This window comes from Peromyscus eremicus, chromosome 14, assembly GCF_949786415.1.
Source record: "Peromyscus eremicus chromosome 14, PerEre_H2_v1, whole genome shotgun sequence".
NCBI classification, from domain to species: domain Eukaryota; kingdom Metazoa; phylum Chordata; class Mammalia; order Rodentia; family Cricetidae; genus Peromyscus; species Peromyscus eremicus.
The window spans coordinates 58,317,790-58,327,324 of record NC_081430.1 but is presented as its reverse complement, the minus strand read 5'-3'; the positions used below and the strand labels follow the sequence as shown (position 1 = coordinate 58,327,324).

The following is a 9,535-nucleotide window of genomic DNA, read 5'->3' as shown; positions in this document are numbered from 1 at the left end:
TTGACTTCCCTGCCCGTGGCTGGGTCCTGATGTTTAGTCAGAAAACTGCTCTCATCCAGGACTCTGCGTTCCACTGTATGTTCTGTCTTTAAAATTTAATATGGAGAATAAGCTTATGTGCCATCTCTGTGGTTTTTAGTTAAAAATAAAGAAGGGGGCACATCGGGAAAATACGAAACAATTCCAATCACATTTTTCTGGAAGGCAGTTTAGCAACATGCTAAAAAGCACGCAGGTCTGTGAAGATGGTCGCCTGTGCTGACTTGGCTATCTCACATTAGGAAATGTGCCGTGCCCTGGACATAGGGGCAGGTTTTGTGGCCTTTGGAGTGCCCACCCAGACTGATGTCCCTGGCTTTCCTTCCGTGCTGTTGGCACTGTTCAAATCTCAGTTATTGATATACAAAGAAGGAGAGCGTGAGAGGCAGGGTGGGTAAAAGTTAATGATGAGCTTCAAAGGCGGGATCTGCTTTTGCTTTTAAGATCGATATTTACAAGTGGCAACAGCACACAGGCAGGGAGGTTACCACAAGTCGGTTTATTTTCTTCAGGCTTTACTTTGTTTTCTGTAATGAGCACACATTATTTTAATAAGAAAAGGATATTCTTTTTTTTTTTTTCAGGAAAGAGGGAAAAAAGCAAGAGTGAAGGAAGGAAGAGAAAGGAAAGGCAAGGAAAGAGGAAGGAAGGAGGAAGCAAGGAGGAAGAAGGGCGTTGAGACTCTGTTGGAGCTGGGGTGGGGTTGACGGGAGGACAGGAGCCTCTGGGACGCAAGGAGCTCTCTCCCAGCTCTGGCCCGGACGGACGCCTGGGAAAACTCTGTTTCGCTAATCACACCCAGAGAGGGGTTACTTCCTGCACCCGAGGAGACCCTCAAGTGGCCAGTGGGGACCCAGATTAGCCGGGCAGAGCCTTTGCGGGGCAACTGAGTTCTTAGGGCGGGTCCTGCCCAGCTCCAGGCGGCGGCTCCGCTGCGCATTCTCTGTGTTTATTCTTCCTGAGGTTTTGGGATGAGAAGTGCGCGCGGGGGGTGGGGGGACGCAGAAATACCATCTGTGCTGATTTTTTTCCCTTAAAAGTTATTTTTCAATTGAAGTATTTTCAAAGCAAAAAATATATACAATAAAAAAATAATTCACCGATGTTAGGGTGTCAGTTCCAAGGGTTTTCAGGGAAGAGTGGCGGGGGAGGGGGAGCGCTGCCCGGGGAATCGGGACGAGCTGGCTGGGCAAGGGCCTGTCTTCCATTTTGCCTGTCGCGTCTCTACTCACCCACGCGCGCGCCTTGCACCAAGATGTGTGCCACACGCCCCCATGCCCCCGGGGCTCGGACTGCCCAGGGTTCATAGTCCTTTCACCCCGGTCCTCAACTCTGGCCTCAGACCCCCTTAACTATGTTTATCTCACTTTTCCCCCTAAGATGTTACCAGCAGAGAGAGGTGCAGGGCGCGCTGATCTCTCCTGCTCGGGGAGCCTCTTTCTACTCACTCTGGGAGCTGCAGGGGGAAAAGTCTGAGGGCGAGGCTTGAGCGAGAGCTCCTAGCCACGACTGCACAGGGATGGGTGCCAGCCGCTACGACCTCCCTCCCCACCCTCCTCCGCCCCTGGTCTTTCCCATCCTCCTTGTCTTCTTCTCTGCTTCCCATTCCCAAGCAGGGTGAGGGGTGGGCGGCAGTAAGGTTTGGCTGAGGCGTGGGAAGCGGGAGGAGGGGTGTCCTGGGCGCGGGCATCCCCCATCCCTGCTATGGGAGCTGTGCCTGGGTAATGGAGCCGCTGTGCCCCGGTGCGCTTTTCTAGTCGCACCTCCCAGCAACCTGGAGGGATGGTCGGAGACCATTCCGCAGGTGCGGCACAAAGGGCTGGGCCAGGGGTGCAAGAGCAACTCAGAGGGCGGAAACCTAGCCCTTGGAGGTTCAGAGTCTCTTTCGCCCTGCACAGCACACTTCTTCCAGCAACATCCCAAACTGGGATAAGTTAGACAGCGCTATAGCTGTTCTTGTGTCTGGCTGAGTGTGTATGTCTGTGTGTGTGTGCGCGCGCGCGCGCTCGAGCGCGGACACATGCAGTGGCAAATGAGGACCTCTTGCCTCACAGGTCTCTTTCTCGTGGGTCTTTGTATCCCGAGTCGTCTTCTTGCCCCAAGTTCTCTGCCCAGGTGTGGTGTGCGTCTGTGGTCCCAGGGCGAATCCCTTCCCAAGGCATCCCTCTCGCGCGCCCCCACTGCAAGGCCTGAGCTCTTTCGAGCCCTCCCCCCCCCCCAGTCACTATGGGGACGCAAGGGAGAAATTGGTGCTTAATTCTTCTTGCTTTTCAGAGATACGAGAAAATAAACTGACCAAGGCAATCAGAACAACTTCCTTCAAGTCTTTATTATTGTAGCTTAAAAGTTTATACACAAAGAATGTTTCCAACACAACACTCACTGACTGGTCTTCATTCCCCCACCCCAGCCCGCCCCCAATCGTAGCACTCTGCCTAGGACTCCCAGGATCTCCCCCATCTCCTTTCTTCGAACTAGCCCCCCTCCCCCTTCTCCAAGGAGTTCTAGCCTCCTTCTGGGGCCCTGCGAACCTCACCAATGCTTCAAGCCACTTCTTTGGTCCCAAAACCTACCCCTTACCACGTCCCTCTCCCACCCCATTTTGGAAGGTTCCTCATGGGACCCAGAGCACTCTCCCCCTCTTACTTTAAGCGCTGTTTTAGAGCTTCCCTGCAATTCAGAGCCGACCCGTGGTCAAGCCCAGTTAGAGACGGTTCGTCATCAGCAGCCGGGCTCCAGCGCACCCAAAGCTAGGCGGGGAAAATACCCTGCCCACCCTTCCCCTATCCCGAACCCCTCCCCCAACCCAGGGACAAGAAATAAACACGAAAGCAGCAGGACTCCCTGCGCGCGACAGGTGGGTGCCAGGCAACTAGCAAGAGCCTGTGGCGCTGCTGGAACCCAGCTGCGCTCAGGGCGCGCGCGCGGGCGTGGCCGACAAGTCTGATCTGTGAGATGCTGGGGACTATGGAGTTGCTGGAGGAGCGCTGGGGAGCAAGTGTGAGAAAGTCCAGCAGGTAAACTCCAGCAGGGACAAAGTTGCCAGTTCAAGCCACAGCAATGCTCCCGAGAGCAAGCCAAGCAGGTACAAAAGGGAGTCACTATAGCAGAGTCTTAGGGATGTTAAGTCTTTAGTTGGCTGAGAGCCAGACTCAGTTCTGAGTTCTGTGGCTGTGCACATCTGTGTCATGGGCACCCCGAAAATCTTGACTTCGTTTGTAGCACTAGCATGTGGGCTTCGAAGGCCCGAGGACCCAGCCCGCCAATGTCTGTCACTGGTCCCTTGGTTATTTAGAATTGGCGTGGCCTAGTACCGTGCAACTGCTCGTCATAGCGCTCCAGCCAAGTGCGCAGCTCAGACACCTGGTACCCATCGGGGCCACGGCCTCCCTGGTACATGATGGTGCCACTCTGGATGACGTAGAGGCGCTCAAAATAGGCACCATATGCAGAACTGCTGGAGTTGGCCATGGTGTCCAGGACCAGAGGACAGCCAGGTGCACCTTGCTGCAGGACCCTTGCCGCACTGACACGGTCCTCCAGGCTGCGGTGCTGTGGGATGGTGTAGGGCGAATCTGAGGTGACCCAGCCGTCGGATGGATGGGCTTCCTCGATGTAGATAATGAGGAAGTCGACGTCACGTTGGTACTTGGTGACCAGGCGCTGGAAGGCGCTCATTCGCGCCATGAACGGTGGTCAGGTACAGCTGCCAAAATTGAGCACCAGCGGGCGGCTCCCTTGTGCGTAGTCGAGGATGCGCTGGCTTTGGAAGCCATCAGGTCGGATGACCTCCGAGTTAGGCGCAGGGCCACCCTCGTGGGCCTGCTTGAAGAAATCCAACTTCTGGCCATGCCACACGGCCTTGAGAGAGGCCAGGGTACACAGACGGTTGTCGTCCGATACGCAGATGGGTGGGTCGTCGGGGGGCACCTCCTCGCCTTCACTGTTGAGCTCTACTTCGGGCTCAGGGTGGTCAGGATGGCGACGGCGCAGGAAATGCTTGCGGATGCATAAGAAATCTAAAAGCCAGAGCATGAAGGCCGTGCCCAGGAAGCGCGGGAACAGCACGAGGCACGAGGCGGTCTGGGCGCAGAGCCTCAGAGAGTGAAGCAGCAGGGAGCGGAGCATGGTGGCCGCGGGCCCTGAAGCCCCCGGGGGTCCTTCACCTTCTCCCACCACCAACCGCGAGGCGGCCTGGCGAGGCATCTGGTCTTCGGTGGCGCAGGGAGCTCAATTTATAGCCAAAGCTTGAATTGGCGGGAGACTCCACCTCCGGCCGGGGCCCGCCCCCTTGCAACTTGAGCCCTGAGGGATCACCCAGAGGCGCGGCCAATACCCCAGAAATCCTGGGTCGAGGGCGGGCGCAGGCTGGCTGAGGGTGGAGCGGTGCGTCCCAAGGCTGGCAGGGGCGGGCCTGAGCCCCGCAGCCAGCTGTCAGGGGCGGGGGGACCTCGGCGTCGCTGCGGTCGGGGACTAGGAGCCCGATCCCAGGGCAGGGCAGTCGGTGGTGGCAGTGGTCTAGCCCGCGCAAGCGCCTCTTACTGCTCAGGTCCCAGCGGGCGGGCCCTAGCCCGCGCCCCTCTCGCCGCGCACCTGAGCTGAGTTCCCTGGCGGCCGCAGCGCCGCGCCGGAGCTCCGGTTCGCTTCCCGCGCGCCGCCGCCGCCAACGCCGCCCACGCTGCTGCCGCTCGTGCGGGGTCGCTGCCCAGGTACCGCGGGAGTCCAGGGCCGCGGCCGCCGCTTGGCTGGCCCCTGGCTGCAGTCCCGCCAGGGACGCGGGCCCGCGAGGAGGCAACTTTGGGTTCCCGCCGCCCTCCCCGCTCGCCCGCGGGCGCCGCTCGACTGCCGCAGCCCGTCCGCCCGCCTCCCGCGCGCGCTCACACTCGCGCCTCGCACACGGCCGCCCCCCGCACCGCCCCGCCACGCACACCGCGCTCCGCGCCCCCCGCCGCTGCCCGAGCTTGCCGCGCGCCGCCCCAGTCCACGCCGCGCCCGCCCCGTCCCATCTCGTTCCCGCCGGGCGCCACAGTTCCCGGGTCAGCGTCCCCTCGGCTCCAGCCGGGAGGTGCAGAGGGCAGAACCCGAGGGTGGGCTAGTGCCTGGCTCGGGAGACCCGGAGAGTCGCGGCAAGCGACGCCGAGCCTCGCCCCCGGCCGGCTCCCGGACGCCCTGGGCGCGGGGCGCTAAGGGCGCGGGGCGCGGGGCAGCGGGCGCGGGGCGGCGCCGGCCCCGGGCGGCTCTCCCACTAGGGGTAGCTGTTGCTGAACGCGGGAGCGCTCCCCTCTCGGTGCTTGCCTCGCCCGGCGCAGCCCTGGCCGCCGGGCGCACCCGTCCCGTTCGTCCCCGGACGTTGCTCTCTGCCCCGGGAACGTCGAGACTGGAGCGCCCGAACTGAGCCACCTTCGCGAACCCGGAGCGCGGCGGCCCGACTCACCGCGGAGGCGCCCGGACGCGTAAAGTGCGTACTTTCAACTAGGAACGTGTGCAGAGGCTTTTTAGGGGTGCGGGGTAACTCCCAACAACGTGGGGTTCTGGCAGGCCCCGCCGCGGCGGCGGAGACCTCCTAATCTGTCTCTGCGCGCAGCGCACTGCTGGTGACTTTGGGTTCAGGAGCGGCGGGGCGGGGAGGTACCTTGACCTGGGGTCCCGGAGACACTGAGCAAGTTCTGCTTCGCTACATCTCACAGTGACCCCTCTCCCCAGGGCAGGGTTTCAACCCCAAAGCTCCCGGGAGCCTCACGGCCTAGAACACCCCAGTAATCGCAGGGGCTTTTCTGGGTGACGGGACCCCAGCAGGGTACCGCAGCTCCAGCCGCTTGTGTCCCGTGCGCTGCCCTCCCAGCAGAGACCAGCTGCCTAACTTTTCCGCCGGAGACCGCTCTGGCGTCCCGGGCGGGCGGGTGGGCGCCGGCAGATCGCTTTCCACTAGCCAAGGAACTTGTCCGGAGAAGTCGACCGTCTGCAGGGCAAGTGGCCCAGAGGGAGGGGGCACAGGTAGGCGCCCGCCCTCGCCACTGCTTTTCAGCGATCTGTGCCAGGGGTTCCTTTGGCGGGACCTGTGGCTGCAGCCGCTGGAGCCCTGAGTGTACCTTGCTTGGAGAACTGAGTAGCTTGTGAATAGGGCTCTCCTTTTCCCTCTGGGTCAGAGGATTTCTCTGCTCTGTGGGACAGGATGTACACCCCAACACTTCCCACCTGAGGGAAGCCAGTGGACTCCTACTGTTCCTAGCAGTCATGTTAGGGTCTTTCAGGTGGACTAGGGAACTGTCCCTGAACATACCTGACTGGGGGGTCTCACTCATATGGTTCTATCCCGAAGCAGGGCTTCTCTGAGTTTGCAGACCTCCACTCCCTTCTCTTTTGGACTGGGGTGATAGAAAAGAGACAGGCTGAAGAGTCTGAGAGGCAGATTGGGGGCTTCTGAGACCCTGTCTTGGGTAGGGCAAGAGATAATTCTCCTCAGCCCAAGATTCCCTCATCTCTGGGAGATACCACTCTAGGGCGGGGGTCCTGCTCCTTCACTCAAGGACTTGGGACAGGGATATGAGGCAGGTCCTCCCCTTCCCACATTCAGTTTCTGAAAAGGCCACCTGGGATATGTTCATATGTGTCTGGATGCACATGCCATGTGGCAGTCATAGTCTGGGACAGACATAAGTCCAGCCCTGCTGGTGGTGCCCTATGGGACCAGTCACATCTAATCATCACTCCTTCCTGATGTGGGACACCTGAGAAAGAAGCTGTCAGCCTCGCTGGGCAGCTGCTGGTGTGTGGGGTACAGGCTATACCCCACACCTCAGGACTCCAGAGCTCTGGATGAAGTACCCATTGACTCCTATGGCCTCCTGTACAGGTGAGGACAGACCCAAGGCTTGGGTGATTCTGGCCTTTGGGACACATACCTGGCTTGACAACTCCTACCCCAGTGCTCCATACACCCTTCTTCCTGTTCCCCCGTCTCTTTTAGCCCCCTCTTTTTCTACTTCCCTCCAGGGCAGCGGCCCCAACTAGTTCTAGCTCTCTCCCTTTCTACCAGTTGCTTAGGCTGCCCCGTCTTGTCCCAGCTGTCTAGAGTGTGCATACTGGCCCAAGGCCAAGACCATCTGAAGTCCATGGGATGCTTGCGCCTCTGTGGACCTGGCAGATTTGGGAGGGGACCCAAGTTGGGCGCTGCTCATATTTCAAGGTCCCAGGCAGGGCATGCCCTGAGCCCTCTTGCCTGCCCTCTTCCAGCTCCAGCAGAGGGCAGACAGGGGAGAGAAAAGGAGGGACATGTTGGCCTGGGTCCATTTGGTGCCCTGGCACAACTCGGGGTGGGGGTGGGGGCCAGGGCCCTGGCATGACTGGGGTGACTGGACTTTGGCCAGCCTTCCACTCGCAAGATCTCGCCCATAGTGGTCTGCCTGTGAGGGGGTGCTTGGTGGGCCTGACACTAACCCCTTGTCTCCCAGCCTCTAGGTGTGGCTGGTGGGTGGGTGTGGCACGCTTAGTCTCTGCCTTCTCTCCCAAGGCTGTCAGGAGTCTCCATGGAGCTTGGTGGGTAGTGCCCATGGTTTACACATCCCCCAGCAGGGGTACCTCCTAGGCGCTCAGAAAAGATAGTTCAGCCCCCACACTTAGAAGAGTGCTGGAGAACGACAGTTCTGAGTATGGCCCCATCTCATCATGGCTTGGTGGCGTGGACTTGGGCCTCCTTGGGCATCACTTCTGTTACTCTTACTGTTCTTCCCTTGCACTGGCCTCTGGGCACTCCAGGGGCTTTCCTCCCTCTGAACCCATGGTGTTCCTCTTGCCTTTCTCTTCCCTTTGGGACCCCCTTAATCTTTCTTTCCTTCCAAAGCCCTAGTCTGACCTGTCCTACTCTTCCCCATGTAGGGGAGCCCAGCCTTCCTGCCTGGACTGTCCTCAAAGAAGCACATGCCCTCTACCTGGCCCGTTCTTCCTCCATGGCCAGCAGCCTACTACGCAGCAGATGAAGTTCTGTGTCTGCCTGGCAGTCCTGCCCCTCCCAGGCTGGCTCAGCTGGGATCCCCTGGAGTGACTGCTGAGAGGTGCCCAATAAAGCTTTGTGCCATGAGTAATGTGTGCAGTGTGGACTTCCTGAAATCTCTGGCTTTGGGGGAACTTCCAGATGTATGGTTCTGCCCTTCTGCACATGGCGGTAAGCAAGGCAGGGCATGTTGGTGGCAGCAGGGTGGAGTGAGGTCACCTAGGACCTGCTCCCTGGAACGTCCCCCTTTGGGTGTGGCCTCTAATGAACATGCCCTCCCCCTGGCCACTTTACCGGGGTTTCCCTTTCTAGGCATGGCACCCTCTGAAGGAGGTTCTTAGCCCTTTTTACTAGTTAAAGTGGTCTCTTGTGACACATGCCTCCAACTCTGACTCAAACCAGCTAGTGGGGCACAGAAATACTCTGAAGAGACAGGGCGGTTGGAGGTTCAGCGTTGATCTTAGAGATTCAAGGTCTGAACATCTGGCCAGTGGCTTCCTTGTGCTGGTGTTCCACAAGTGCAGAAGGTTCTAGACACCTTAGAAGATCTTGCCCTCCCTCCTGTCTGCTACTCAGGGGCTCTGGTGAACTCTCACAGGGACTCACATTCTGGCCACTGACCTCAAGTATTGTCTTACCTGGCCTTTCCTGTCACAGCTTAAGGCCTGGTCCCCACCCTCCAGCCTATCCTAGGCTCTCACTTAGTCCTGGCACAAGCAAGCACCCACCATGCTCTTTGTACTCGGCTAGCCCTGTACCAGGACAAGGGATAATACCCCTTACCAGCAGCTGCCTGTGGGTACCTGGGTCCTGCCTAGGGACAGATCCCAGCCTGCCTAGGGGCCACCTTCTTGTGTTTCTACCACTGAGCCTCTCTGGAAAGAGGTGGGTTCACCAGCCAGCAGATCTGAGTCCCAGGTTCCTTTACTTCTGGCAGGTCTAACGTTTTAATGCATTGAATCACCATGATGTGGAACAAATGTGGAGTGTTTGTGCGTGTATGTGTGTCCATACCTATTCTTGTTCAGATGGAGTTCAGCTTCTTTCCCAGAAAGGCATCACAAGTGAGAGGTGAGTATAAAACAGAAGTCAAGACACCCCCCATGTAGGGACAAAGTACATCCACAGCGAACACTGCCCTGACGACAGAAACATGGAGATTATTCCTTTAACATCCTGGTGGTAAAGTCTGTCTGGTTATGACACCAGAGGACCAGTGAATGAACCATATTGTCTAACTGTGCCCATGCATGCCTGTAGGCTATGCTGGTCAGAAGCCTGGCCCAGGCACTGAGGCTCAGTGTGAATTCTGAGTGTCAGACTCCTTGAAGTGCAACCATCCAGTATGAGTTTATGGACCATGGGAGGAGAAGGCTCTTCATTTCCCACTGCCCGTGGTGTGAAAGACAGCCCAAATGAGAGATATCCTTCTGAGATGTTTATCCTCTGGGGGAGGCCACTCCAGACTCTGATTTGTGTTTGATTCTCTCTCTCTGTCTCTCTCTC

General features: G+C 58.6%; 1 protein-coding gene across 1 annotated transcript; it reads right to left on the bottom strand.

Annotated features, from left to right (window-relative positions):
• Positions 1-2,879: 2,879 nt before the first annotated feature.
• Positions 2,880-4,245, bottom strand: Dio3 (iodothyronine deiodinase 3). The gene has a single exon (XM_059279802.1). It carries the CDS (start codon positions 4,243-4,245, stop codon positions 3,331-3,333), a length of 915 nt encoding a protein of 304 aa, XP_059135785.1. The 3' UTR covers positions 2,880-3,330.
• Positions 4,246-9,535: the final 5,290 nt, after the last annotated feature.